We start from the raw sequence: 25,905 nt of genomic DNA on the forward strand, positions 1-25,905 counted from the left end.
AAGGTTTGGGACTTCGGTGGGGAGAAAATGGGAATGATCGGACGTGAGAGTCCGACCCGACGGGAACAATACCTAACCGTGCAAGAACCCATGCAGTATGGCTTATCGTCACCCGGTAAAGATGAACCCCGACACAATCCGTGGAGAAGGGGTTTCCATGGATACATTGTTTTTACGCTAGTGTTTACGGACTGTTGATGCATGGACGTTGTTCTAGGCACCTGCAGGCTTTGCAACCTGCGAAACCTTCACGTTGAGAGCCCCCTTCACAGGCAGCGTCAGCGACAAGTCGTAGGTGACGTTCTCCGGGTGCAGCACTTCGACGTGGAACTTGCTCAGCAGACCTGCGACGACCAGCTTCATCTCCAGCATGGCCAAGTTCATCCCGAGGCACATGCGCGGGCCAGCGTTGAACGACGCAAACTTGTAGGCGGAGACCGCGATCAGTTTTCCGGTGGTGGGGTCGATCCATCGCTCGGGCTTGAACTCTTCGGCGTCGGGCCCCCACACTTGTGGCATCCGCGCCATCGCGTAGGTCGCCAATCCAATAGATGACCCCGCTGGTACGAAGGTCCCGTCCGAGAGCGTCGTGTCCTCAACAGTTTGCTTCGGTTCAACAGGGACCGATGGGTGCAGACGGAGTGCCTCCTTCAAGGCCGCTTCGAGGTACACGAGCTGACTCACATCCTGCATCGAAGGGGTGATAGCATCCATTCCACCCCCTTCAACCTTCGGAAGCTTCTGAGTGAGCTCGCTCCGAATGGCGGCCTCTACACGAGGGTTCTTGGAGATATTGAAGAGGAACCAGCTGAGTGCCTGGGCAGTGGTGTCTCGCCCAGCGATGAGGAAGTTCACGACGATGTCGCGCAAGTACGTTGGGTCGAACTGCGTGTTGTCCGAGTCCGGGGAGCTTCCAACGTTATCAAGGAACAACGACACGATATCGCCCCCCCTCTTCGTTGGGTTACCGTCAACCTGACTCGATCGCCGAGCCAAAGCCTTCTCGACGATATCGAGCACCGTCTTGTCAATCACTTCGATATCACGTCGTAGTTGTCCTTCCACACCCACACCCAGCCACCTCTGGGCCTTCCAGAACCAACCCGGCCGCGTGAACCGGCAGCGAAGTGCTCGCTGGGCTCGATCGAATGCCTTCTGGAATGGGTGCTCTTCCTCCGAGTCTAGGCAGCCCATGTGGACCCCGAAGCCGATCTCCGTGAACGCCTCAATCGTGAACCGATTTAGTAACTTGAACAGGTCTATCGTCTCCTTGCTCTCACTAGCACGGTAGAGGATGTCGTAAAGCACGACGGCGTGACGCTGGATGGTGGCGGTCATGGATTCTCGAAGCGCTCTCATGGTGAAGAGGTTGCTCGCCGTTTTGCGTTGGTGGACCCACCAGTCCCCATCAACGGCGAAGATCCCGTCGCCCAGCAGGTCGCGCAGGTTCTCACACATGAATGGACCCTTCTCAAAGTTGGTGAACTGGGTCTTCAGCACGTCTTCGAACCCCTCCGGGGTGTACAGTACAATGTTGAGGGGAATCCCCAGCGCTCGGATGAGAACTGGCTCGGCGTTGAACTGCTTGCCGATTTGGATCATGAAGTCGTGCATATCGCCTCGAACCCCATGGATGATGAGATCCCATGTGTTCCCCAGCAGCGGCAGCGTCGACTTTGGGCGGTGGATCTTGTCAACACCTTCATTTTTCTTCTGCCAAGAGTTGAGCGCCAGAAGAAGAGGCAGCAGCACTAGCCCACCAACGACCGCGATCGCCGCGGGGGACTTCTCGGCGAGTTGAGGGATCGGCAGCATCTCCACGGCAGCAACGGTGGTGTCTTGAGCCCGACGTGCGACTTTCGAAAATGACCGTAGATATTAGCTCGCGAGTCCCGACTGCTACGATGCAAGTTGAAGTAGCTATCGCGGATGATGGCAACGGAGACTTGCCATCAGCGACGGTCACGGTACTTCAAACCTTTGGCAACTGTGGAAGCAGAATAGGTTGCGACGTCGTCGTTGCATCTGCCAAACTTTCTCTCGAAGACAAGTATTGGTGTCTGCGCGATAACTCCCTCCAGCTACGATCTGGGGGTGGATGCAGTGACTGTCTTGGCGTTGCCCAGCTTGGCGGTGTAGTAGAAGCTTCACGGTATTGTGGCAGCGACTTGTTTACCGCGTATGTATCCTAGACATCGTGTGTGAACAACCATTTAGGTAAAACCTAGGTGATGGCAACGACGTCGGGCTAGAGAGAATGAAAATGGATGAGGCCTACGATGAGCTGCTTTCATCACCATGATCAATAGGACCTTCCTCTTCCTTACCCTTCTTCGATTGATTTCGGGATCTGGTAGTTAAGTGTAGGACTGGTTTCGGGTATGAGTGCTACGCGTTGACTTCGTTATACGTCGATAGGGCCGTCGAGACCATCGAGAATTTTGCGTTGGTTTTGTGAATAAGAAAGCGACTGACGTATCCTGCAGATTTAAAACTTGGAGCGTTATGAGCTTGTCTGACTGTTCCCTTGCACTAGGATGGGGATAACAAGCTCTCACTCTTACAAGGGTCTCTGATCACTGAAGAAGTGAAGTCACTAGACTGGGATTTTCCGCTCCAGAAGTTGACTCGCACCTCGTGAAATTCTAGCAATGACTGTCCTATATCGGCATAGTATCGACAGGTACAGTGACCTGTACTTGACGTACATACCGACACAAAGAGAGCACTGAAAAAGTCCACTGTGGCAGCGACGATTTAGGGACAAAGTATTCCATCTCATCACAAGACCACACAATAAATTGTTTTGCAACGAGCCTCCAGACCGGTAGGACGAACACTACAACCCCTCAATATATCGCTGGCACAAGACCGTAGAAGACTATACACCAGGAATATGTTGAGCAGTGTCATGGAGGCATGGAAAAATTGAATGGATCGTCGGAGATTGGAACAGCATGGCGAGGACTTTTGAACGACCGAAAACGATGAGTGTCATTGCCAGAACGTAAACTGACTGCAACAGCTCTCCGATATACAAGTACCAGGTATTAAATGGAACTGGAAACCCAATGACATTTGCTCCAAGTAGAAAACTTGCTACAAACAAACTAATCGAACCCAAAGAATGTATAAATTGCTTCGCAAATGTGGCGTTAAACTCCAGAACAAGGAATGCTAGTTGGTATGACCCGACTAGCGCTATCGTGAAGTTTTTCAAGAGCAATCGAATTAAAATACCCAGTTAGCAGACCACGATTCGGAAGGTGGCTGTAGGGCAAACATTCGAGTCGTACGGCTGTTAAAGTGATGGGCGGTCGTGTCAGAACACAAACCAAGAACACTAGCGTTGGTGATGTTATCTAGAAATGGTGATCAAAACTCTCGAGTCGCTCCACCAAGTACGAACCCTGGCGGCCCACTTGAATTCTGTTCTATTTCTCTTCAAGGCAATGCCAGCACCGCTTTCGGTAAGTCTTGGTTGTGCGCGGTGGATGACTCGGCACTCATCCAGCGGTATTTCTGCTCCTACACTTCAAATCTGCGAGACTGAAGATGAGCTTTGATGAAAAGCATTATTTTGCGTGGTAGCTATTTATTCTGCATCAAAACTCTATTTTGGTGTTTTGTACATGCAGTTGTTGAGATGCGAGAAACCCATGTGAAGCGAAATTTTGCATTGTCGGTTATCATTACTTGCTGATAAAAGTTTTATAAAAAAAACTTAGCTAGTGGAGTGTATCTACATTTGCAGTCGCAGTGATAGCAGCATGTGTGGGTATCAACAATCTTGTGCTGGAGAAGAAGGATACGTGCAAAGTTCTTGTATTTTGAGTGAAACAGACGTGTCGAGTTCGGCTTTTCCTTGTAAGGTGAAACTATTCCTTCTTCTTGCACTGACTTTGAAATCCTTTCTCCAATCTGCCTCAAAACTAGATTTTGGGCTCTCGGTTATCTCATCTTTCACCTCGTCCAAACCGCTTCTCAATTAAATGCCTGTAGCCTTCAAACTTTGTTCTTGAAGTTGAGCCTACCCGCGCGCGGCCCCACTTATCCTACGGAGTAAAGGTTAAGTACTGGTATGAATGAGCTAGGAGCAACCTACGCGTTGAGAGTTTGCGCGCGCTTGTTTGGCCTTTGAGGATGTTGGAGCGGTTCGATCCTATTGCCAAAACCGAGGAATTCGTACACTCACTTCGAACGATCTAAAAAAATGCCAACCAGCTCGAATATTAACGTTTGTAGCAAGCTTCTACACAACCACGCTAACCAAAAGAAATCAGAACTCACAACATCCATTCTGTAATCTCATGAAAAAATAGACTTACTTGTTGTTGGTTGCTCCGGTGGCGGTGACGGGTTGTACACTTGTCCCAGCTACCGGGGTCTGCTGCTGCGGTTCGTAGGTAACATAGCTGCGCTTGAGTGTGAGCCCATTACGTCGAATGAACTTGGTGACCCAGTTCTCGGACGCTTTGAACGTCGAGTCCGAGCGCTGGAACATGTGCTGCGCCGTTTTGGCGATCCATTTCCTCGTGACGCGGTCTTTCTTGGCACGTTCTTGAATCACCACGACCAGCAACTTCTCCTCCGAGTCCTCCAGGTACGGCTTGCGTCCTCCCCCGCTAATGCGTTTCTTGCTTCCGGAGTCGCCCAAAATCTTGTCTCGGTTCTTCCACCATTTGCGGAACGAGGACGCGCTGACGTCCCAATTCAACGCCCCAAAATGTTTCTCGGCTCGGGACGGGATCCCTTTACCGGGACCCATTATCCATTGAATGGCCTCTTTCTTCATGCTCAACGGGATACTTTTCCGCTTCATGGTCGTCGAGCTTGACTGGACTGGGGCTGCAGTTCCTGCTGTAGCCATCTGAGTGGACGATGATGACGTGGCATGAGCCGAAGTTGCACTTTCCAGTGTCGAACTGGGGAGGGGCCCAAGGGCAACTGCAGCGGCTGATAACGGCACCAAGTCAACCACATTACTGGCCCCGTGGTCTGGTTTCATGGTCTTGACTGGGGACGCGCCAGTATTAGGGCGGGGTCCGGTGGCGTGGGCTTGGGCCTGATTGAGCGCGTGCTGCTCCTGGAGCTGCATCAGCAGGTGCTGCATGGCCGGATCCAAGGTCCCGTCGGGCCCTGTGGCCGCATTCACGAGAGCCAGCACCTCCTCTGCAGACGGAGCCTTCATCATACTGCAACGTTGGCGGCGTTAGTGCAGCGAAACCGATTAGTAGCCCGCCCTCAAAATGCGCGGGATAAACGCGTGACTTGCGATTTGTATGGAATACAGTGGAGACCGGGACAAGTACGAAGTAAGGTGGCGCACACTACAACCCATTTTGGAATTTTGGCATTAGAAATAAAATAAAACCCAGATGGAGAAACTTGAAATGGCCATAACTACGTTTCTGGTTCAAACATTCTCGTACAACTCACGGAACTAAGGGTGCGTACTGCAGTACAAAATTCCACTGGAATGGGGCCAATTCCAGATGGATTTTCGTTCCAGTGGAATAGCAGATCCGCGGGCGCGTACTGCGCGCAGTTCTGGCGGAAATTCCAGCGGATTCAATCTTCCCGAGTTTCGGGAAGATAGATTCTGCGGGTTGAACACATGGCCCCCTCACAAGACATGCTTTTCTCCAAGAGTGGTTGGACTACAGTCGCTCGTGTAGCTCGAAGCTACGCCGGCAGCTCTAGTGTTCGCGGACGAAGCGGCACTACCAAATGCAACTAAAAAAGAGATGGAGCAGCGGAGTCATCAACTGAAGGCCCTGGTCGCCAAAGTGGCGAAGGCAGCGCGCCACTCAGGTCGGAACACCGTGCCAGTAGATATGAATTGTCGTTTGTAGCTTACTGTCCTTTATAACTACATACACGTTTGCTTCTAATGCATTTTGTATTTTCAATATTTGATAGTGTAAAATAGCGGATCGATGAAATGCAAAATCGTGCACTGCAAGTCAAAGCAGCGGACCGCCCGTTCCATCGGGTGATTCGGTTCCAGCGGAAAGAGCAATCCGACGTTTCATTCCAGCGGAACTGCAGTGTGCACCCTAATCGATGATGAAACAGCTTTTCATATTCAAAGAACCCGATTGTGAGGCTAATCCTTGTGAAGTCACTCGAAGCAAAAACTGAAGTCAGTCCCGAAGTGTTGCAGTTCGCATTGCAATAGCATTAAGCTGATTGCTATCCATGGTGATCTCCTCTTAGTCGCCTTAGAGTCGCGATGTCTATTGGGTTGCTTCCAGACTTCAAAATAGTGAAGAGTGGACCCCTTTCGAAATCTCTGTGGTCGCTGGCATAAGCAATGCTTACCATATAAGTATATTTTAGCTTCAAGCAGTGTACCTGATGCACTTGCTATCACTGAGTTTTTTATTATTTGTTTGTCCTTGGCAATTACAAACGCGCTGTGATCCGACAAGTAGTATCTGGTTCGCAACTAGGCAGCCAGGTCACAAGGCGAGTTTGCGACGAGCAATTTCCGTTTTAGGCAGATAACGATAAACGAAATGAAATTATGTCTTCAGAGCTTCGAAATGGGTTCCAATCCCACAAGTTACCCATGGAAAATATATAAAAGAAAAATCGATTTTCCATGAAACTAAACGCAGCATCAGTTCTTGTATTTCTAAGGCGCATTCGTACGAGCTACAATTTCTTGAATGGTCATTCGATCCGTATACTCGTCCAGAGATATGACCCTTTCCCCCTCACATGCAAATTGAAAGATGATGTTACACATCGTAGCATCGATTCGCTGCATTGGACTGTCCTCAACAACAGGAGAGCTGATCGCGCTGATGAATGCAAGCCTTTTCCTAGCTTCTTCGCCCCCTCGCAACCAATCACCACGGTGAGCCAAAAAGCGCGGCATGTACTCGTCAAACAGGTAAAACGCAATTTTGATGTGCAGACAGCACAGTGTACAATTGTTTTTCAGCATCCTCAGCAAGATCTCCAAGTCATTCTTTCTCAGTAGACCAGTTTGTAAACGTAGCTCTCGTAGTCTGGATGTATTGGCTAGGCTTGGATTTGAAAACTTTTTTGCCATGTACTCCAGGCTTGATGTCATAACTTGTCGGGTCAGGATATGTAACGAGGAAATCTTGCAGGACCCCGCAACGGAGGCATCGATCACTGTGGAAATGTCATCGAGTTGCCCTGATCGTAGACTCAGATGAGTTAAGTGGGGACAATAATACAACAAGTCATTGAGGTGTGCGTTGGTAAATACGCCGCAGTCCAGATTCAATCGCTCGAGATGACCTCCAATTTCTTGCAGCAGTGCTAACGTTGCCGAAATATCCACCGTCTTTAACTTCAGAGATACCATAGGAGACTTTCCTGATGGTAGAATGTTCAAGCGCGTGGAGAGTGATACAATAGAATGGCGCTTGACAAATCCGCACCCGAAACCAGGTAAATATACGCATACCCAATCTTCTCGTAGGGAAAGTGCCACAAACTCTTGATCGTTCTGCAATGTGACGAGCGCTTTCGTGAAAAACCGACGGGTTGGTTCTGCTTCAACCCTGGTATATCTCTTCACCAGAGCAATTGTCACTCCTCCTTTTGGCGTCAAAGAGCCCTGCATGCTGGAATTACCTGCAAGCAGCTCCGATGCTACGGAGGACCATTGCCGCTTAATTGTGTCTCGAACAACATCGACGTCTCCAGCCGACACATAACACTGAGATAGATCAAGGTGTTGGAGTTTCGAACTAGACTGCGGATGGAAGATAGATACAACGAGCCACCGCCACAGCAAAACCCTCATGTCGTTTCGAATAGTCGGTGGCAGCACAACGCGAAGATCTTGTATGGACTCCATAAACGGAAGAGCTGAGCACAGCGTGCCGAAAAAGGATGCATTCGCCAGACATCTCCCTGTGATTTGCAATTTGCGCAGTGTGTGTTCACCTGTACTCGCCATGCTCCACATGAGCACCTTAAACTCCTGAAGTCGCTTGTCCAAGTTCCTATCGGCTGAATTCCAACCAAAGTGCAGCATTAGTTCCGTCACCGGAACCCGGTCACCTTGTATTTGAAACACCACTGCCGCATCTCGCAGCACGCTAGACCTTTCCAAGCAGTGCTGCGCCGACAGGAAGCACTCTGTGAACTGGAAGGGTATCCACATCTTGGTTACCTCCGCCTGGTCTCGGTGCTTTGCAGCATTAATCAGCCGACTCCATCTGTTCGCATGCTCCTGCGTCGTCTCAACCGCACACTCCACCCAGAGCGGCCACCTGTCCTGCTCAATGTGTCTCCCCAGGATCTCCATCGTAAGCCGAAAGCCCGCGCTCTCGCTGTCCTGTGCATCCACAACGATCTCCTCCAGCAGCGCCAAGACGTCTGCACGGTTCCTGCTGCCGACCTCCCCATCCCACACCTTGAAGAGAAACTTGAGCCTGTCACCGGACGGCTTTGGCAGTCCCCTGAGGTGCAGATGCCTCCACTTCGCAGCCCATTGCGGCTGCTGCTGCTCGTACGCCGGGTCCTCCGGCCACAACTCGCTCCAGAACGTGGCGTTCTCCGTCACCGCGAAGCCCTTGCAGGCGGCCAGAGCAGTCAACACCCGCAGCGACTCCCGGATGTTGCGGCGCAGCGTGTCCCCCGAATGGCTCGACAGCTGGTGCGGTGAGAGCGTTACGACGACCCACGAGTAGGAGGGCGCGATGGCCTCCGGGTCCAGACGCAGCGACACGTCCAGCGAGCTCACGGCCGCGCGGGCGATGCGGCGCGCCGTCTCCAGCGGTAGTGGCGGCGACGACTGCATCGTGCTGTCTGTGTATTGCGATGCAGCTTTTTCTCGTTCCTGCAGAGCTTCTCTCCCTCCGGGGATATGGAATGCCCCGTGCCCCGTCGAAGGTCAGGCAGCTTCAACTTGAGCAGTCATTCGAGTGCAGTTTGCGTGTCAACACACCACATACGCGTGTCACACACCACCATCCCCCCTCCCATCCTCTATAGCTCATCTCGCACTACATCCCGCAGGGCCCGTGAAATCGCATCGTTCCCTCCAAACCATGTGCTGTACTTGCCAGTCATAGTCACATCGAATCCCCCCCAGTACAGTAGCCGTACGTGTCAGCACCATGAGCGCCGAAGAGGTCCCCGCCGCCGCCGCCGCCGTTGAGCTGGAGATCCCGGACGTGATCGAGCGCCTGCCCAAGCCCGACAAGGCCGAGCACGAGGCCAAGATCGCCGTGCTGGACGGCGCCATCAAGCAGCTGCAGGCGCGCAGCAACGTGATCCGCGCCGAGATGGACGCGCTCAAGACGAACCGCGGCGGCTACGGCGGCCAGATCCAGGAGGCCAAGGCCGCGTTCGCCGCCCTGCGCGCCGAGAAGGACAACCTGATCCAGCAGCGCAACCAGATCACGGCCCGGCTGCGCCAGACGCGCGACGAGAAGGACTCGACGCTCAAGCACCAGCGCAGCGCGCGCGCCAGCCTCAAGTTCGGCTCCGAGGCCGAGTTCGACGCCGCCATCGCGGCGCTCAAGCTCAAGCAGGAGACCAGCTCCATGTCGCTCAACGAGGAGAAGCGCGTGATCAAGGAGATCGAGCAGCTGCAGGCCCAGCGCCTGCAGGTGGCCGCCTTCTCGGGCGACCAGGGCGTCGTGGACAGGCAGAACGAGAGCATCAAGGAGACGCGCGCGCTGCAGAGCAAGAAGAACGAGGAGATCGACGCCCTCCAGGAGAAGCTCAACGCCCAGAAGCAGGCGCTGGACGAGCTCTACCGCCTCAACGAGGAGGAGAACAAGAAGGACAAGTTCCCCGCCCTGGCCAAGGAGCGCAAGGACATCAAGGAGCAGCTCGACGACAAGTTCACGGCCATCAAGGCGCTCCGCAAGGACTTCAAGGAGGCCAACGACAAGTACTACAACAACATCCGCCTCGTGCGCAAGAAGAAGGAGCTCGAGCGCCAGAAGGAGGAGGAGGCCCGCAAGGCCGAGTACGAGGCCAAGCTCGCCGACTACGAGAAGGAGATGGCCAAGATCCACCCGTACCAGGACGAGATGGACCTCTGCGACGCCCTCGTGAGCTTCCTCGAGAAGACGTACGCCAAGGAGCTCAAGGAGGAGGACGACAAGGCCGAAGCTGCCGCCGCCCCCGTCGAGCTCGACGGCATGAAGCCCCTGCAGCGCAAGGAGGAGGACTTCATGATGCTCGGCGGAGGCAAGAAGAGCAAGAAGGGCCGCGCCGGCAAGAAATCCAAGAAGCCCGCCAAGCTCGTGCTGCCGCTCGCGCAGATGGAGGCGTTCAGCACCATCGGCCTGCTGCCCCCCTCGGCTGTGAGCGCCGTCTCGGAGTCGCTGGCTGCCGTCAAGGCGAAGAAGGTTTGGTTCAACGAGCAGACCTCGCGCCCCAAGGCCGACAAGCCCGCTGAGGCCGCTGCCGAGGCTGCCGCCCCCGCCAAGGTCGCGTCCCCCAAGAAGAAGAGCAACAAGAACAAGAAGTTCAACGCCGGTGACAACGACGCCTTCCCGTCGCTGGGCGGTGTCGCTGCTGAGCTTCCCTCGTGGGGCCCGGGCATGGCTGCTCCCGTTGCTGCCGAGCCCGCTGTGGCGGCTGAGTTCGCTGGTGCCGACGTCGTGACCGAGGACGAGTAAACCTCGTCATAGGAGAGAGTCTAGCTCAAGAGTGATCACTCATTCACCCCTGGACACACAACACCACGGAACCAAACACGCTCAAAGGGCGAGAGGCGGTTGCTTGTTGCCAAGGAAGAGCTGGCGGGGTCTCTCGCCCTTTACGCTAGTGCGTGTCTGCTTCCATACCCGGTAGTAATACAGTAGATACTTCCCACGTTTAGCGAGTGTTAATCATTGTGCTCATTCATCGGTATCGTTGTTTGTCAGCTGCTCGTATTATCAACCTCAGCAAAGAGCTGCTGCATCCGCTCGTTCTTGAGCTTCTCGCTGGCCAACATTATCTGCAGCAACTGGTCCGCCAATCGGTCTTTGAAAAGCTGCGCCTCCTCCAATTCCACTCGAGCAAGTTGTGCGTCACGCTGTAGCCTTCGAGTTCGCTGCAGCAGCGGGCGAACGATGCGCTCGTTGTAGGCAAGTGACCTCTGTACGAGTCGAAGTTCCGCTGCCAACTGAGGAACAATAACTTCGAGGTGCACCAAATTTCGTTCTGCTTCCTCGGCCTCTTCATCATCTGTGTCATTGTCACCTCCACGAAGTTCACCCCCTGTGTCGAGGTAGCTTGATAGCAGAGGCAATCGCTCGAAGCAGCTGGCCATACGCTCGTTGATGAACTCGAACGGATTGATCCAGGCTGGAAACCCTGATGCCGGAGACCTCGCCGTTGATGTGGTGGTTGCTTCGGTAATTGCGACTGACATGAGCTTTCGGAACTTCGAGCGTAGGCTATTTCGAATCTCGATCCGCTCGTTCAACTCAATGGCAGCTTCTGACAGTTCGTACGCGATGGCATAACGCACTGACATGGCTTGAGCCTGAGTCTTCTCTGCGGCCTCAATTTTGTGTTGGAGGAAAGCTGTGTCACTCGCAACATCCGTGTCGAAGCGCCGCAGTTTAGAGCGGATCAGTTCCAGATACTTCCGCTGTGCAGCGACGTCACCTTCTTGTTCGAGCGTAGGAAACAGCATGCGATGCTCTTCCGATAGTGGTGTTTGTTGTAGTCGAAGTCGCAGATACTGAGCAGCAGAATACAGGTAACGAGGAGAAAAAATCAATGAGCGTCTTCCGTGTGGTGCACGAGCAGTTCTGACGTACCTCAAGATGCCGCTCTTCCTCCAACTGCTTTAGGCTGGAACGCGTCACTTTGTATTGTAGGGCACGCTGCAACAACAGTTCAGGGGTAAACGCTTCTTCCAAGCCCAGTTTGGGGTTCTTCCGGAAAAACTCGCTGCACTGCTCCATGTCCTACGATGATGATAGTCGCACACTTAGAACATACCTCAAGTAAACGTCAAGTACCGAGGCAAGCTTCTAACCTACCATATCAAGAAGTTTCGGTCGCAACTCCGCAGTAATGGCGAGTGCAACTCGGTAAACAGCCTTCCATCCGTCCATAAAGAGCAGATCCCATACTCGAGTAAGGGTCGGGGTGGTCAGCACTCGCGCAAACACTGTCACAAACCACTGCAGCAAGCCCCTTCTTTAGCTAGTGCAACGTGATAAGTAGCAGCTAAAACATTGGGAGGATTTCCTACCTGGGTGACTAGAATATTGGAATGCATCCCAATCTGCCGAAAATGTACCGATAGATCGTAAAAGTGAATCTTGAGAAGCTGCTGGAAGAGGTAAATGCACTGCGACAGCCTGGATCACACAAGCATACACTGTTGGTAACAAAATTTCGAGGCGCTTGCCGTAACGCTTGCACTGTTGAACGAACCCTGGCATTTTATGCTTCCACAGATCAGCCATCCCCTTGCGCCGAATCAACGAGATGGTTAGCCAAAACACCACTTCTTGCACCGACAGCCCATCGAGGGCTAGATCCGTGACGTCTTGAGCATCTTTTATCACGAGAATAAGCGCTGCAACAACATAATTCATCCCCTACAATGCGCACATTCCAACATCAGTCCCACCACCAAAACCCACCAACCTCGTCCCGCCCCGCCACCCTACCTGGCAGTAGCCAATGTCGACTGCATGAAGCGCCACGGCCTTCAGTATGTTTCCAAGCAGCCGTCTTCCATCGCCTACCAAAACAAACAAAGTTCACAACAAAACTAGCATCAACACGACGAACTACCCAGCTCAGCGATACCTGCAGTAACGAACCTTCCTCAGAAAAGAAGGGGTTCGCTGGAAACGTGCGCTCAATATCGCGATCAATCTCTCCTGCACACACGAACTCAATCAGGCCTGCCATAACCACCATCACTTCTTCCTCCACCCACCTTCCACCCCGGTGCTTCCCAACGTCGCCGTGTCCTCCAGCGTCTCCATCCCAGCCAACTACCCCCAGCACAACCACAACCTCCGTGTCAACCCACCAGCCTCCGTCCTCCAACCTCTTCCTCTCTCCACACCTTCAAGTAGAGCTCTTTGCTGCCCAATTGGCTGGGCGCGTCCCCCATCAGCGTCGCCACGTCCCCAGCTTGCAGCCAGTAGCTTCAACATTGACACAGTTCAGATCCAGCTCCTGCCACTCCACCCAGCGGCATCTATAGACCCCAAAGCGTCGACGCACCGGAACTTCGTCGACCTGGGGAAGCCTCCGACCCGAACCGCCTGGCGTCGCAGCCTCAGACGCTCCACAGCCGCGCGCAGCTCTTTGCTGACTGCCGCGACAGCTTCCACTGCATCTACCTGCGCACCCAGAGATTAATATACTGATAACAGGGTATGGAAAGGAAGAGGAGGCGTAGGCAATTTACGTCTATCCATCTGTGCTGGACGAGGACCGGCAGAGCCTCCGTCAGCGACGTCCCTAGCTGTCCGTCCACCGAGGAGCTCATTGTGGCGCGTCAAAAGTCAGATCGTCGAAAATGACAAGTTCATGTGTGCCACGTCAAAATCAAACTTCGGTGTGGCACACATGAGCTAACTTAGAAACGCGTTTAGAAATAGGTACACTCATCGCACAAGAGACTTTGAGCGGTCATGAAGGCGAATGCAGGCGTAGTCATTGTACGGTGGCAGGGGCCAATGCAACTGCATTTGTTGCCATCGCAATGGCTGAAACTTACATTAGTGTGTGCTATTTCTTCGAATTGAATCGTGTTGTTCTGCCAGACCGGGGAGCGGGTGACGCTGGTGCCGTACGAGAAGGAGCACGTGCCCAAGTACCACAACTGGATGAAGGACCCGTGGCTGCAAGGCGAGGCGTCAATGGCTGCGATGTTCTGCTGCTATTGTAGTGGGACACAGTTGCTGTAGTGGTACTGACTGTTGGTGCATTTCTGTGTGTGTGTTTGGCAGAGATGACGGCGTCGGAGCCGCTGTCGATCGAGGAGGAGTTCGAGATGCAGAAGGCGTGGAGAGACGACGCCGAGAGTACGACGACCGACGCACTGCAGCGGGGTGGACAGAGCCATTGACTACTTTTTTTTTTTTTAATTTTGGGTGCAGAGTGCACGTTCATTGTGTTGGCACGCGCTGAGGGCGACGCTGAGCCTGGGGCTTCGTACGTTGATGAGAGTGCCGTTGAGCGTGAGTGCCGCGATGATTTGGTGGAGAGGAGTGAGTGGAGTTGAGCTGATGTGCCGTCTGGTGACGACTGGGCGCAGGCATGGCGGGGGACGTGAACTTGTTCTTCAACGACTACGACGACCCCCACGCGTGCGAGATGGAGATCATGATTGCCGAGGAGAAGTACCGTCGCAAGGGTTTTGCGGAGGAGGCGGTCAAGCTCATGATGGCTTACGGTATGGGCGGATACTGCTGTGCTGTTTTGAAAATATTGGAACTTACTGTGGATGGTCATCGCTGGTGGTGCAGCTACCTCCAAACTCAACGTCACCCGGTTCTTCTGCAAGATCATTGAGACGAACAGCGCGTCGGTGAAGCTTTTCGAGAAGTAAAACTAGTTTTATTTTGTTTTCGATGCGAAATAATTTACTAATGAGTCTGTGTGCTACTGCTATTGCAGACTGGGGTACGTCAAGTACGCCAACGTTGCTGCGTTCAAGCAGGTCGAGCTGGAGTTGGTCACCAAGGACAAGCAGTCAGAGCTGGTTGATGCCGTGCTCAAATCTGCGACCATTCACCCACCGCAATAGAGGCCGCGGCGCACACCGTGGAGAATCGAATATACAGGTGGATGCTTTTCATAACTTGACCTTGTTTCTCAATCGTGAATTAAATGTATCATCGACCAAGGCCAAGAAGGTATTTTATTTTCTGGTTTGCCAAAGTACGCAGTAACGGCCTTTGAAGCGACGAGTCTTCTTTATCGGTATTTCATGATGAAGCCGCTGCCTCCATCATCGACTCAAAGCTCCAGGCGGCCCAGCAGACTGGATCGAAGAACAATCTACTTACCTGCAGAGGTACCTGGAGTCGGTATGGACATGCTGGTAAGAACGACTGATCGTCATTTTGATCGCCACTTGTAGATTCCTGCCGCTTTCCAGACAGGTTCTCATCGATTTGAAGCAGCTCGACCAGCCACAAGCGAGGTCCAGCGATTCCAGAACTCTAGGGATCGCTTTGCTGCTGAGACCACAAGCTATTTCCCAAAAATCCGGGAGAGTGCTATTGCCCGAGACAAGCGCGAGAAGCAATTGGTTGAGAGGCAGACGCGTCAAGGATGGAATCAATCAGCCGGAACACGTATACGGCCATCTACCCCAAAGCCTCAGCTAACAGCGTCCGATGCACCCGCAAAGTCTTTAGCGACGCTAGGTCGGTTGCGTTTTTCACTAGTTTTCTTCGCTCTCAGACTGATGAAGTGGTAATTTTGGTGTGAGGCAGATCAGGACGGAATGGCTGTGATGCGGCTGGCCTTTGAAAGACGCGGTCGTCTGGATGAAAAAGATTTTACTGCGGAAATGTTTCACGCATTGCACGCGCAAGACTTGGAATGGGAGCAACAGGTTCGTGATCAGATGTGCTACTGCCTTTTTTATCATTGACTGAAGCGATGCATGCTTCATGAAGGTTGCCCTGATCCACGAGCTCAGTAGTCTCTATCGGCAAGCTGATTTGCATGCGGCAGGGTTCCTAACGTGGGAGGATTTTAGTTTGTCTATCTTCAAACCCTCCGGTTCGTGCAATCAATGTTGTCGCCACTCTCACCACTCTCACCACTTTGAACGCAGCTCACCATCATTTCACATCGCTGATAGATGAGTATTTTCCAGAAGAGGACACGACCGCCCAACGAGTACGTAAATCTTCGTTTATTGCCTACTTCAGGGAATTGACAGAAAAAAACAGTTGATGTGTCAACCAGACGCGCTTAATATGCCAGCTGAAGTCCATGGCATGGTGAGTTTGTTTGTGTGCTTCATATTGTTACTGTAAATGTAGATTTACTCTTCCGATCGCTCTGTACCTTTTAGTACTATTTCGAGGGTGTCGATAGAATATTCCTGAATGATGCTCGGAATAAAGGCTTTCGGCTACTAGATCCCTCGACAAACACAATCGCAGGTGAATACAACTCTCCTTCAAGGTATGATGAGGAATACTCAGGATAATGCATTGCCAGTTCAATCTAAAAAAACGTACTATTTTACCTGTTGATGCTTATGCTTACAGAGGCACTAGCATTTTGGACGCCGTGTACTCGCCCATGGGTCGCTACGTGATCACAGCTTCGACGTCTCCAGTGATTACGCTTTACGATGTAGACCATCTTCTCATCCGCCAGGTCTGTGGCTTCCGTTTTTACACGACTCATTGGTATGTACTTACTCCTCATTGTCAAGCAAATTCCTACGGAGGTAGCTCAAACAGCTTTAGAAATTTCACTGGACACAGCAAACCCAAGACTCTACTCTTCGTGTACAAACGGCCAGATTCATGTATGGAACTTGGAGACACTTTCGAACTCGCACTCGTTTTTCGTGAAAGGCCACGAGGTCATGACCGATATCGCTGCCCTTCAAAATACAACGCACATCGCTGCAAGTTGTCTCGACGGGAAAATCTACGTGCTTGATTTGCACCTAGAACGGATCGGTAAAGCTCTAACTGGCCATGACAAGGGTGTGACGATGCTGAAGTATTGTGCGAATAAAGGCTATCTTGTTAGCGGTGGCCTGGATCATTGTCTTCATTTGTGGAATCCTCACGTGGAGCAGAAAATTGGGTCGCTAAAGGGCCACAAACACCAATTAATTGGCCTAGAGGTTGTGCGAGACTCGCCGCAAGTGATTTCAGCCGATGAGAGTGGCCTAATCAAGATTTGGGACCTACGGAAGTTTGCACCTGTTCGAGCTTTCAAGCGAGAAGCATACATACAGGACCATACTTTGCCGCGAACACTTACACGACCAATGCGATCGATGTGTTATATGCCGCCTCGGAAGCGACTGGCGATTGCGCACTCGAGTGTATTTTTTGTAGACTTACAGAATGGTGAAGATCTTGCACCAACCACCAGAGTCAGGAAAGATGAACAGCAATTTCTTCTCAACGATAGATCTCGAAGTGAATTCGCCGTAGAAGAACGGTCAAAACCGCTTGCGGTGGTATTTCACCGTCCAAGTCACGCTGTTGTCGTAATCACACCCCGAGAGCTACAATCTTGGGCAGCGAGCTCTGGGTGTTTACTTCGACGAGAAAATTTTTCGATGAAAGTTGACGTTACCTGTGTCTCAGTCGTGGAAGACAAGTACTCTTGTATTGTGGGAACAGAAGAAGGAACCGTAGCACGCATAATGCTTCCTCGAGGCGCGGTGATTTTATCAAAACGGTTGCATAGTGCAGAAGTCGCTGCAGTACGATGGGTGAGCGGCTCACGGCAAGTCGTGTCGAGCTGTGGTGGCACAGTTTTGATCTCACAGTCAGCAAATCTGGAGGTGCTTCACACACTAAACCACTGGCACGGAATTCAAAGTGTGAGCAACAACTTTGATGGTTTGGTGTCGTACGAGCCACAAAGCGCTCTCGGCAAAGTTGAAGAGTTTACGAGACTTTTCAGGTCGGTGGACTACGCTCAAACCGGCAAAATCACAACACGAAAAGCCAAAGAACTCTTGGATGCAGTGTTCCCAATGCTGCATAACAGTCAAAGTTCGAGCGCGTCGACAAAACGTTTCAGTGGTCGAGAAGCAATCACGCTGACCGCATTCCTTAAGAAAGCACAAACAAGACTGAAAGAGGCACAACAAGCCGCTATGATGACCAGTGGAAATGGAGGACCCGATACCGTCACAATTGATGTTCATGGAAAACTTCAACATTTGGTCACGGTCTCCCCATTTGACGGCACATTCTGTGTGTGGAAAGTGAAAGACGGGACGGTGGTTGCAACTGGAACCGCTAGCAAGTCTAAGCATGATAGTGACTGCGCTGTTGATTGCGCACACGAGACGAATAAACTGAAACCATGTCTTGTCGGGCAAGTCGTGTATCTTGATCCGCTTCCGTACTTTGTTCTGGTGGAGGAAGGTCGTCCGTGTCAGCTATCAGTTTGGTCTAGCAAGGCTATTCCGCCAGCTTTTCCCTATGCACATCAACGCATTTTGTGCCTACAATATGGCAACGAATTTGATCTACAGCACGATGTTCAGTGGTCTGGTAGAAGCCAACGATGCAATCCTCATGCAGATTCTCTCGTTTGTGCAGCGGCGTGGCTTTCTGACGATACGAATCATGTATTTTGCGTTGGAGATGATCACGGTAAGTGTGCATTCCATATCAAATGGTATGCTGGAGAACGTACATGCGTACATGTACTCACGCGTGCTGCTGTAAATCACTAGGATTTGTCACCTTCTATGACTTCGGGGGCTTGCTCAAGGAAATCGACACAATTCGTATGCCGAAACAAGTGGAACCAAGGTGGAAAGGCTCGAATTCAGAACCAAATGATGTGGTCAAGTTATTATCACCAGCTTTGCTGCAGATACGTTGTAGGTGGTTGATTCGAAAGGGAGACTCAGTCAGGACGCTGTGTGTGGTTCATGGAATCGAAAGCTCCGCCTCGCTACTTGCGATTACGCTCGATAGCGGCGCTACCTCTTTTTATACAGTGGACGGTCAGTGTGTTGGTAATATTCTCGATAAATCGGTGCCGTCGCAACTCAATCTCAATAATAAAAAGACCGACGAGAGTTCCAACGCTGCGGCAGCCAAAATGCTTCAGGAACTAAAACGTCATAGGAGTGCATCCCAGCCACGGCAACGACGTCATTCGCAGGTTAAACAAGACTGGGTTCGCAATGCATCTTCAAGCTCCAATGCTAAAGAGAAAACTACGGAAGAGTACGCGAAGAACCGACCTGGGCTATCCCGGTTCCTCGCTGTGGCGAAGCAGTTGTAGCTGGAGATCATTTACGACACACTCACCTTTCATTATGTGAAACATCATTGCTATTCAGTCCAAGCCTGAACGCGTTGATTTACATGAATGCTTCTTACAACAAGCATTCGAACCACTTGAGGGGCTTCTTGGCACTGCTAAACAGCCCTTCGCCATTGTGAAATGTCGTGTCCGCGTGGTTCAGAGCAGCAGCGTACCAATTCGCCGAGTACGTGTCATCGAACGACGACGAGTCGAGGTTTCCGATACAGCTCTGGAACTCCACAATACCGTCGTTCTTGGACGAGTGGTGTGGGATAAGCAAGCCTCCAGCCAGCAGTCCCAGGTATTCGCTCGACAGCAGTCCCGAGTATGTCGTGCCGCACATGCTGGCAGTCACGTATTTCTCATGCACGGTTCGCGCGGCCGCATAACGGGCTGAACATGCAGAATCACAGTAGTCACCGCCATCGTACACCAGTGACCTCCGTGTGGTGGTGCCTGGGCACTGCCCAATGATTCCACCGAGCTCCGCCAAAATGTTCTGGAGGGTGTTACCGCCATCGCAGATTTCGTGGAGGAAGTCGGATCCCATGCTGCCCTTCATGGGCCCACTAAGGTCGATCCAGTCCACATTGCTGCCGATGGAGCATTTGCCAGTTGCCAAAGCTCCCGCGAGCATGTTGTTGCCCATTGAATGGGCCACGATAATCAAGTCGTTGATCTCCGTCTTGCCGCTGTCCGCCGTACCGGTGCTCACGTTCATGGCGGCATTGCAAGCCTTCTGCTGCAGCGTGTCGTTGTACCATTCGTAGTCCACCGTGTTGAGAATGGCGAAGCTGAAGGACGAGCAGCACGGAGCGTGTTCCTTGATGTCTCCGAAGAAGGAGTAGCTGTCCACGATGCCTCCGTCTGCCTTAACGTCCATGCCGTGGAAGAAGAGGCATGGCCGGGGCGTTCCCTGGCACGTGCACGAGGAGCTAGCAAGGCGTGCAGCGCCAACTTCTTCCTTCAGCACACGACGCGAGCTTGACGTGGTGAGACCGTACAGCGAACCTACAGACGAAAGCGCCACAGACCCGTCCGACACGGCCGCGCAGTCACTCGGAGCATTGGTCGGCTTGGTGATCGTCACGTCTTCCGACAGGTACTCGAACGAGATGCTCAAGTCTTCGCCGTACACAGTGAAGTTGCCATCCTCTCCGTCTGCGCCTGTGCACAGCACATAGGACTCGCCAGCGAAGGTCGTGCTGAGCCAGGTGCCGTTGTTGCACGAGATGTCCTGCTCCGTGCTGACGCTGGAGACGGCGGTGGCCGATGCGATGGCCTTCACGATGTCCGGGACGCTCGGGAACAATTGCGTGGGCAGACAAGTCGTGGCATCGGCGGTGCTATTGACGACTTCATGGAACGGGATGCTGTCGATGAGGACAAAGTTGTGCGTGGTGCCGTCCTGCTCGAAGGTCACCTTGCCGTCGAACGAGATGTTGCTGCCGCTAAGGACGGGTTTGACATAGACGTCGAAGGTAGACGTGCCGTAGACCTCCATGGTGGATCGCTGAATGTTGAAGCCGAGCTTGATAGACGGAAGCGCCGAGGTCGCAGCGACGGCATCGAGGCTGGCCAGGGCCACTACAGCAGCAGCGACCGAGCGTGCACACTTCATGGGGAGCTTGGAGAAAGTCGCGAGTCCTGCGCTTCACGGAGCAACTTGCGGAATGATGTGGAGGCCGCTGCGGACGCGTGCACCCTGTGAAGGCCATCCTGGCGAGCTGATACTGTGTACACTGCGCGGCCTTGATAACGCAGGAAGCAGACGCAGATCTTCACGCCCCTTCAACGTGCTTCCGAAAGATTGGGAGGTATGCGTTTTCGGATTCTGCTTTTACTAGCAAATGCGTTGCAAGAGATTTGGTGTCGTGACTGGTGAACAAAGTATAGCAGGTGCGACTGACAGGTGGACAGGCTTTGTCCGCTTTTGGCGCAAAAAGTGACAAGCGATGGATACCCTGCGCGGCGTCTGCTGCTTCGGCTGCGCTGTTACTTACGGATCCCGCTTGGATGGCCACGATGCCAGGCTTCCCGGCGGCGGAACATCCTGGTGGCACCAACCTCGGGTAACTTGCAGACTGCAGCCCATGCAGCTTGTCGCTGTGTTTACTGCTGTGCTCCGCTGCAAGGGCAGCAAATGTTTACCTTTTGAATCAGTCCAGGCACTGCAGATGCTGTTGCTCTAGTGGAAACTGCAGCGCCCAGCAATACATACGAGTGGCGTCTGGCCATTACAGGTATCTGCACAGGCATTAAATGATGATGCATTACACGTATCATAATCGCTTTACAGCAAGCACTCGAACCACTTCAAGGGCTTCTGCGCGCTGCTGAACAGGCCGTCACCGTCGTGGAAAGTCGTGTCTGCGTGGTTCAGCTTCGCAGCGTACCAGGTGCTAGCGTACGTGGTGTCGAACTTCGACGCGTTCAAATCGCCAACGCAGCTCTGGAACTCGACCTGCACAATAAATAACACATCAAGCAATCAGCACGAGCTTCTACCTAAACGAACAGCGGACTCAAAACTTACAATGCCGTCGTTCTTGGATGAGTGGTGCGGAATGATCAGACCTCCAGCGAGCAGCCCAGCGTACTCCTTCGAGATGAGTCCATTGTACGTCGTGCCACAAATGCCGGCAGTCACATACTTCGCGTGTATGGCGCGCGCAGCAGCATACCGAAGCGAGCACGCGGCGTCGCAATACTTACCGCCATCGTACACAAGCGAGCGGCGCGTTGTTGTTCCCGGGCACTGGCCAATGAGACCGCCAAATTTCGAGAGCAGAGTATCTGATCCACTGCCGCTGCCGCAGATCTGGTGAATAAAATCGGAGCCCATGCTTCCCTTCATCGGTCCGCTCAACGCAACCCAGTCGACGTTCTCGCCAATAGAGCACTTGCCAGTCGCCAGAGCTCCCGCGAACATGCTGTTACCCATCGAGTGAGCCACAACGATGAGGTCGTTGATCACCGTCTTGCTGCTGTCTGTTCTGCCCGTGGTCACGTTCATCGCGGCGTCGCAAGCCTTTTGCTGCAACGTATCGTTGTACCATGCGTAGTCCACCGTGTTGAGGATAGCAAAGTGAAAGGACGAGCAGCACGGCGCGTGCTGCTTGATGTCACCGAAGAACGAGTATTCATCGACGATTCCTCCGTCCGCGTCGACGTCCATGCCATGGAAGAAGAGGCACGGGCGAGGCGTGCCCTGGCACGCGCACTTGGAGCTTGCTAGGTGCGCGGTGCCAGCCTCTTCCTTGAGTCCCCGACGCGATCCAGACGTCGTGAGGCCGTAGATCTGACCGAGCGAAGACAACGCAACAGAGTCTCCCGTCACCGCCTCGCAGTCGGAAGGAGAATTGGCCGGCTTGGTGATCGTCACATCCTCCGTCAAGTACTTGAACGAAACGCTGAGGTCCTCGCCGTACACGGTGAAATCATCGCTGTCGGTTTTGCTGCCCGTGCACAGCACATACGGCTCGCCGGCAAAGGTGGTGCTGACCCACGTTCCGTTGGTGCAGGATATGTCTTGGTCTGTGTTGACAGCAGACACTGCAGTGGCCGAAGCGAGGGCCTCCACAATGTCGGGCAAGCTCGGAACGTTGTCCGTTGGAAGACACGTAGTCGAGTTAGACGTGCTGGAGACCTCCTCGTAGTAGGGCACGCTGTCAACGAGGACGAAGTTGTACGTGGTGCCGTCCTGCTCAAAAGAGACCTTGCCGTCAAACGTGACGCTGCTCCCGCTCAGAACGGGCTTGACGTAGACGTCGAAGGTGGACGTGCCGAACACCTCCATGGTGGAACGATGCACCTTGAAACCGAGCTTGAGTGACGGTAGCGACGAGGTGCCGGCGACGGTGTTGAGCGCCAAAAGCGCCACGGCCGTTGTGGCAACAAACTGTGAGGCAACCATCTTGATCGACGGCACGAGTTCCGATTGAGAAATGAGGTGGCGGGTGCTTCGTCGTGGGGTGGGGTGGCATATGCTGCCAACTCAACAAAAAAAAACTGCTTCTGATCTCGCAGCAGGGTCCGAACAGCGCAAGTGAGCGTCATAGCTAAGAAAAGGGACCACCGTTGCAGCAGAGGTAGCGATGTCACCGTGACAATTGTGATACATTTATTGATACAAACGTGCTTAGCAATTGAGCAATGCTAATCCTAAAACTGCGTGCCAGGTGCGATTACATACCTGTACTGCAGCGAAGGCCGATACCTAGTGTTTGATACCAGCTAACCTTTTCCTTCAAGCGTCTTAGTCTGTCACCATGTTGGTCAGCAATGGGGGTGTGCCGATGGGCTCCATGATCGACTCCATCCTGGAGCACTGGCCGCTAACTGGTCTGTAGGCTACAGACAGTAGCATAAAAGGCGTGAATGGATACATGAAGGGCAAACCTGGTGCCTGTTGCCCTATTACTCACAGTCCATCGGATGGCCAGGATGGAGGTGCATCGCCTTCGCCGACGACGAGCAGCGGCAAACTTCCCACTGTCGTCGTTGCCGACTCGTCGGAACCTGTTGGCTGTTGCTCAATGACTTTCGTCATTCTACGTATGGAAAGGAAGGAAACCAAAATGCGCGTTCCTAGGTAGTACAATGTATTTAGCATGTGGTCGATGTAATTTGCATGCACGCCAGCGTTTTTGGTGGTGCCTGGCGTCTCACGCCGTCTGCGAATGTGTTTGTGAGACCAGACCGTGGGTTCTCGTTTACGACAGAGTCTGCGAACGATGTTTACCACTTGTTCCTACTCACGAATGAAGCTTCAACGTTTCAAAATCGAGTTCAAGGTATGGACGCTGAGTTTGTCATTCTTCCTTTCGTTAGTCGTACGAACTCGAGCTCAGCTATACTCGATTGAATTTCATCACTTACCGGTATTTTTATAGCAAGCATTCAAACCATTTCAAGGGTTTCTGGGCCTTACTAAACAGCCCTTCACCGTCGTGAAACGTCGTGTCTGCATGATTTAGCTTTGCAGCGTACCAAGTGTTTGAATACGTGGGCTCAAATAGCGACGCGTCCAAGTTGCCGACGCAGCTCTGAAACTCCACCTGCCAGTGGCATCAAACCATAGCGTTGTCAGCTCGAAACCCAGCTCCTAAAACTCCACAAATTTGAACTAAAACTTACCACTCCGTCGTTCTTGGACGAATGGTGAGGGATGATCAAGCCTCCTGCCAACAGCCCCGCGTACTCTTTGGAGAAAAGTCCACTATACGTCGTGCCGCACATGCTCGCAGTCGCGTATTTCTCGTGCATCTTGCGTGCTGCCGCGTACCGAGCTGACATCTTTTTGTCGCAGTACTCACCGCCATCATACACAAGAGACCGACGAGTCGTGCTTCCAGGACATTGACCGATCAAGTTCCCCAGCTTTGACAAAATGTCGGGGGATCCTTCGTCATCGCCGTCACAGATGTCGTGAATGAAGTCGGCGCCCATGCTGCCTTTCATCGGCCCACTGAGATCGATCCAATCCACTTTTCTCCCAATGGAGCACTTGCCACTCGCAAGCGCGCTCGCAAACATGTTGTTGCCCATCGAGTGGGCGACGACGATAAGGTCGTTGATCACTGTCGACTTGCTACTCGTCGACCCCGTACTGACATTCATGGCAGCGTTGCAAGCCTTCTCGAGTAGTGTTTCGTTATACCACTCGTAGTCCACCGTGTTGAGAATTGCGAAGCTGAAAGATGAACAACACGGCGCGTGCTGCTTGATTTTCCCAAAGAAGGTGTATTCGTCGATGATACCGCCGTCTTTCTCGACATCCATGCCATGAAAGAAGAGGCAGGGACGAGGCTTACTTTGACACGTGCATGTAGGGCTCGATAGGAATGCCGTACCGGAATCTTCTTTCAGCCTGCGACGTGAGCGAGCCAGAGTCTTACCGTAAATCTTGTCCAGCATAGATAACGCCACGGACCCGTCCTTCACAGCGGCACAGTTGGTTGGAGCAGTCAACGGCTTCGTGATCTCTACGGACTCCGGTAAATACTCGAATGCGACGCTCAGGTCCTCGCCGTACACCGTGAAGTTTGCGTCCCCAGGTCTGGAGCACAGCACGTAGGACTCACCGGCGAAGGTCGTGCTGAGCCAAGTTCCGTTGGTGCACGAGATTGTCTGGTTGGTAGAGACGCTGGAGACAGCAGTAGCAGAAGCGATGGCTTCCACCACGTCGGACAGGCCCGGGATAAACTCCGCGGACTGGCAGGTGGTGACTCTGGTTGAACCGTTGATAACTTCGTGGTTCGGCACGCCGTCGACGAGGAGGAAGTTGTGCGTAGCGCCGTTCTGCTCGACGGATAGCTTGGCATTGAAGCTGATGTAGTCTCCGGTCACGATAGGTGTGACTAAGACGTCGAAGGTGGTAGCACCGCGCACTGCCATACTGGGTCGATGGATGTCGAACGCGAGCTTGAGCGACGGTAGCGCGGTGCCACTTTCTGCAAACGCCAATAGCGCCATCGCCGTCGTGGCTAAGGAGCGTGAAGCAAACATCTTATTACTATAGTACTTTGGAATTGGAAGCCGGTGGCAGCGACAGCGTCGATCGCCAAATGGCGGTCAGGGAACACGTTGAGTTTCTTCACGACCTGCCGTGTCGTCGACATATCTTGCGATTTGGCCATGTGGTAAGAGTGGCGAAGTTCACCACTCTTATTGTGCCTTGCAGTTGTTTTGCCTTTCGTTTTGACCTCGGTGTCGTAGTAGACGGAAATGATAAACTGGCCAAATCGCAGTACACCTGGACCCTTCACCGTGAAGTTCCCAGGTACTTGTTTTCTTGAAATCGTATATTAAATTAAAAATTGCATGTTTGCACCTTGGTTTGTGCAACTTGACCGGGACATGGTCTACAGAACAGTTAGTAAGGGCCTGGTCGCGTCAATTCCATCTGGAGATTGCCAGCAATGCCAGGACATAATATCT

The 25,905-nt window shown here is 52.8% G+C and overlaps 10 protein-coding genes across 10 annotated transcripts; 4 read left to right on the forward strand and 6 right to left on the reverse strand.

The window, feature by feature from the left end:
• Nucleotides 1-213: 213 nt before the first annotated feature.
• IUM83_01918 (Cytochrome P450 86A2) lies at nt 214-1,815 on the reverse strand (the record flags this gene model as incomplete). The annotated part of the gene is made up of 1 exon (XM_067925811.1): nt 214-1,815. One exon carries the CDS (start codon nt 1,813-1,815, stop codon nt 214-216), a length of 1,602 nt encoding a protein of 533 aa, XP_067800633.1.
• Nucleotides 1,816-4,252: 2,437 nt separating this feature from the next.
• IUM83_01919 (uncharacterized protein) lies at nt 4,253-5,194 on the reverse strand (the record flags this gene model as incomplete). Its single annotated transcript, XM_067925812.1, has 2 exons — nt 4,253-4,265; nt 4,329-5,194. The coding sequence occupies 2 exons, from the start codon at nt 5,192-5,194 to the stop codon at nt 4,253-4,255; spliced, it is 879 nt and encodes a 292-aa protein (XP_067800632.1).
• Nucleotides 5,195-7,991: 2,797 nt separating this feature from the next.
• IUM83_01920 (uncharacterized protein) lies at nt 7,992-8,791 on the reverse strand (the record flags this gene model as incomplete). Its single annotated transcript, XM_067925813.1, has 2 exons — nt 7,992-7,998; nt 8,094-8,791. The coding sequence occupies 2 exons, from the start codon at nt 8,789-8,791 to the stop codon at nt 7,992-7,994; spliced, it is 705 nt and encodes a 234-aa protein (XP_067800870.1).
• A 319-nt stretch (nt 8,792-9,110) lies between these two features.
• On the forward strand, nt 9,111-10,628 carry IUM83_01921 (lipoprotein, type 6; the record flags this gene model as incomplete). Its single annotated transcript, XM_067925814.1, has 1 exon — nt 9,111-10,628. One exon carries the CDS (start codon nt 9,111-9,113, stop codon nt 10,626-10,628), a length of 1,518 nt encoding a protein of 505 aa, XP_067801129.1.
• Nucleotides 10,629-10,873: 245 nt separating this feature from the next.
• Nucleotides 10,874-13,462, reverse strand: IUM83_01922 (Rab6 GTPase; the record flags this gene model as incomplete). Its single annotated transcript, XM_067925815.1, has 11 exons — nt 10,874-11,683; nt 11,763-11,912; nt 11,988-12,131; nt 12,203-12,311; nt 12,388-12,554; nt 12,627-12,700; nt 12,783-12,842; nt 12,902-12,959; nt 13,034-13,115; nt 13,195-13,313; nt 13,382-13,462. The coding sequence occupies 11 exons, from the start codon at nt 13,460-13,462 to the stop codon at nt 10,874-10,876; spliced, it is 1,854 nt and encodes a 617-aa protein (XP_067800957.1).
• A 145-nt stretch (nt 13,463-13,607) lies between these two features.
• Nucleotides 13,608-14,725, forward strand: IUM83_01923 (n-acetyltransferase 9; the record flags this gene model as incomplete). The annotated part of the gene is made up of 7 exons (XM_067925816.1): nt 13,608-13,634; nt 13,740-13,824; nt 13,926-14,000; nt 14,076-14,156; nt 14,234-14,371; nt 14,445-14,523; nt 14,596-14,725. 7 exons carry the CDS (start codon nt 13,608-13,610, stop codon nt 14,723-14,725), a joined length of 615 nt encoding a protein of 204 aa, XP_067800958.1.
• A 183-nt stretch (nt 14,726-14,908) lies between these two features.
• Nucleotides 14,909-16,043, forward strand: IUM83_01924 (uncharacterized protein; the record flags this gene model as incomplete). The annotated part of the gene is made up of 7 exons (XM_067925817.1): nt 14,909-14,995; nt 15,062-15,350; nt 15,420-15,541; nt 15,606-15,711; nt 15,794-15,831; nt 15,901-15,935; nt 16,010-16,043. 7 exons carry the CDS (start codon nt 14,909-14,911, stop codon nt 16,041-16,043), a joined length of 711 nt encoding a protein of 236 aa, XP_067801151.1.
• A 2,136-nt stretch (nt 16,044-18,179) lies between these two features.
• IUM83_01925 (uncharacterized protein) lies at nt 18,180-18,541 on the forward strand (the record flags this gene model as incomplete). Its single annotated transcript, XM_067925818.1, has 3 exons — nt 18,180-18,296; nt 18,380-18,458; nt 18,534-18,541. The coding sequence occupies 3 exons, from the start codon at nt 18,180-18,182 to the stop codon at nt 18,539-18,541; spliced, it is 204 nt and encodes a 67-aa protein (XP_067800851.1).
• Nucleotides 18,542-19,033: 492 nt separating this feature from the next.
• IUM83_01926 (Cortactin-binding protein 2) lies at nt 19,034-20,584 on the reverse strand (the record flags this gene model as incomplete). The annotated part of the gene is made up of 1 exon (XM_067925819.1): nt 19,034-20,584. One exon carries the CDS (start codon nt 20,582-20,584, stop codon nt 19,034-19,036), a length of 1,551 nt encoding a protein of 516 aa, XP_067800955.1.
• Nucleotides 20,585-21,256: 672 nt separating this feature from the next.
• Nucleotides 21,257-25,586, reverse strand: IUM83_01927 (Cortactin-binding protein 2; the record flags this gene model as incomplete). The annotated part of the gene is made up of 5 exons (XM_067925820.1): nt 21,257-21,427; nt 21,500-22,952; nt 23,956-24,023; nt 24,103-25,418; nt 25,490-25,586. 5 exons carry the CDS (start codon nt 25,584-25,586, stop codon nt 21,257-21,259), a joined length of 3,105 nt encoding a protein of 1,034 aa, XP_067800956.1.
• Nucleotides 25,587-25,905: the final 319 nt, after the last annotated feature.

This window comes from Phytophthora cinnamomi (genome assembly GCF_018691715.1).
Source record: "Phytophthora cinnamomi strain GKB4 chromosome Unknown Contig0, whole genome shotgun sequence".
NCBI classification, from domain to species: domain Eukaryota; phylum Oomycota; class Peronosporomycetes; order Peronosporales; family Peronosporaceae; genus Phytophthora; species Phytophthora cinnamomi.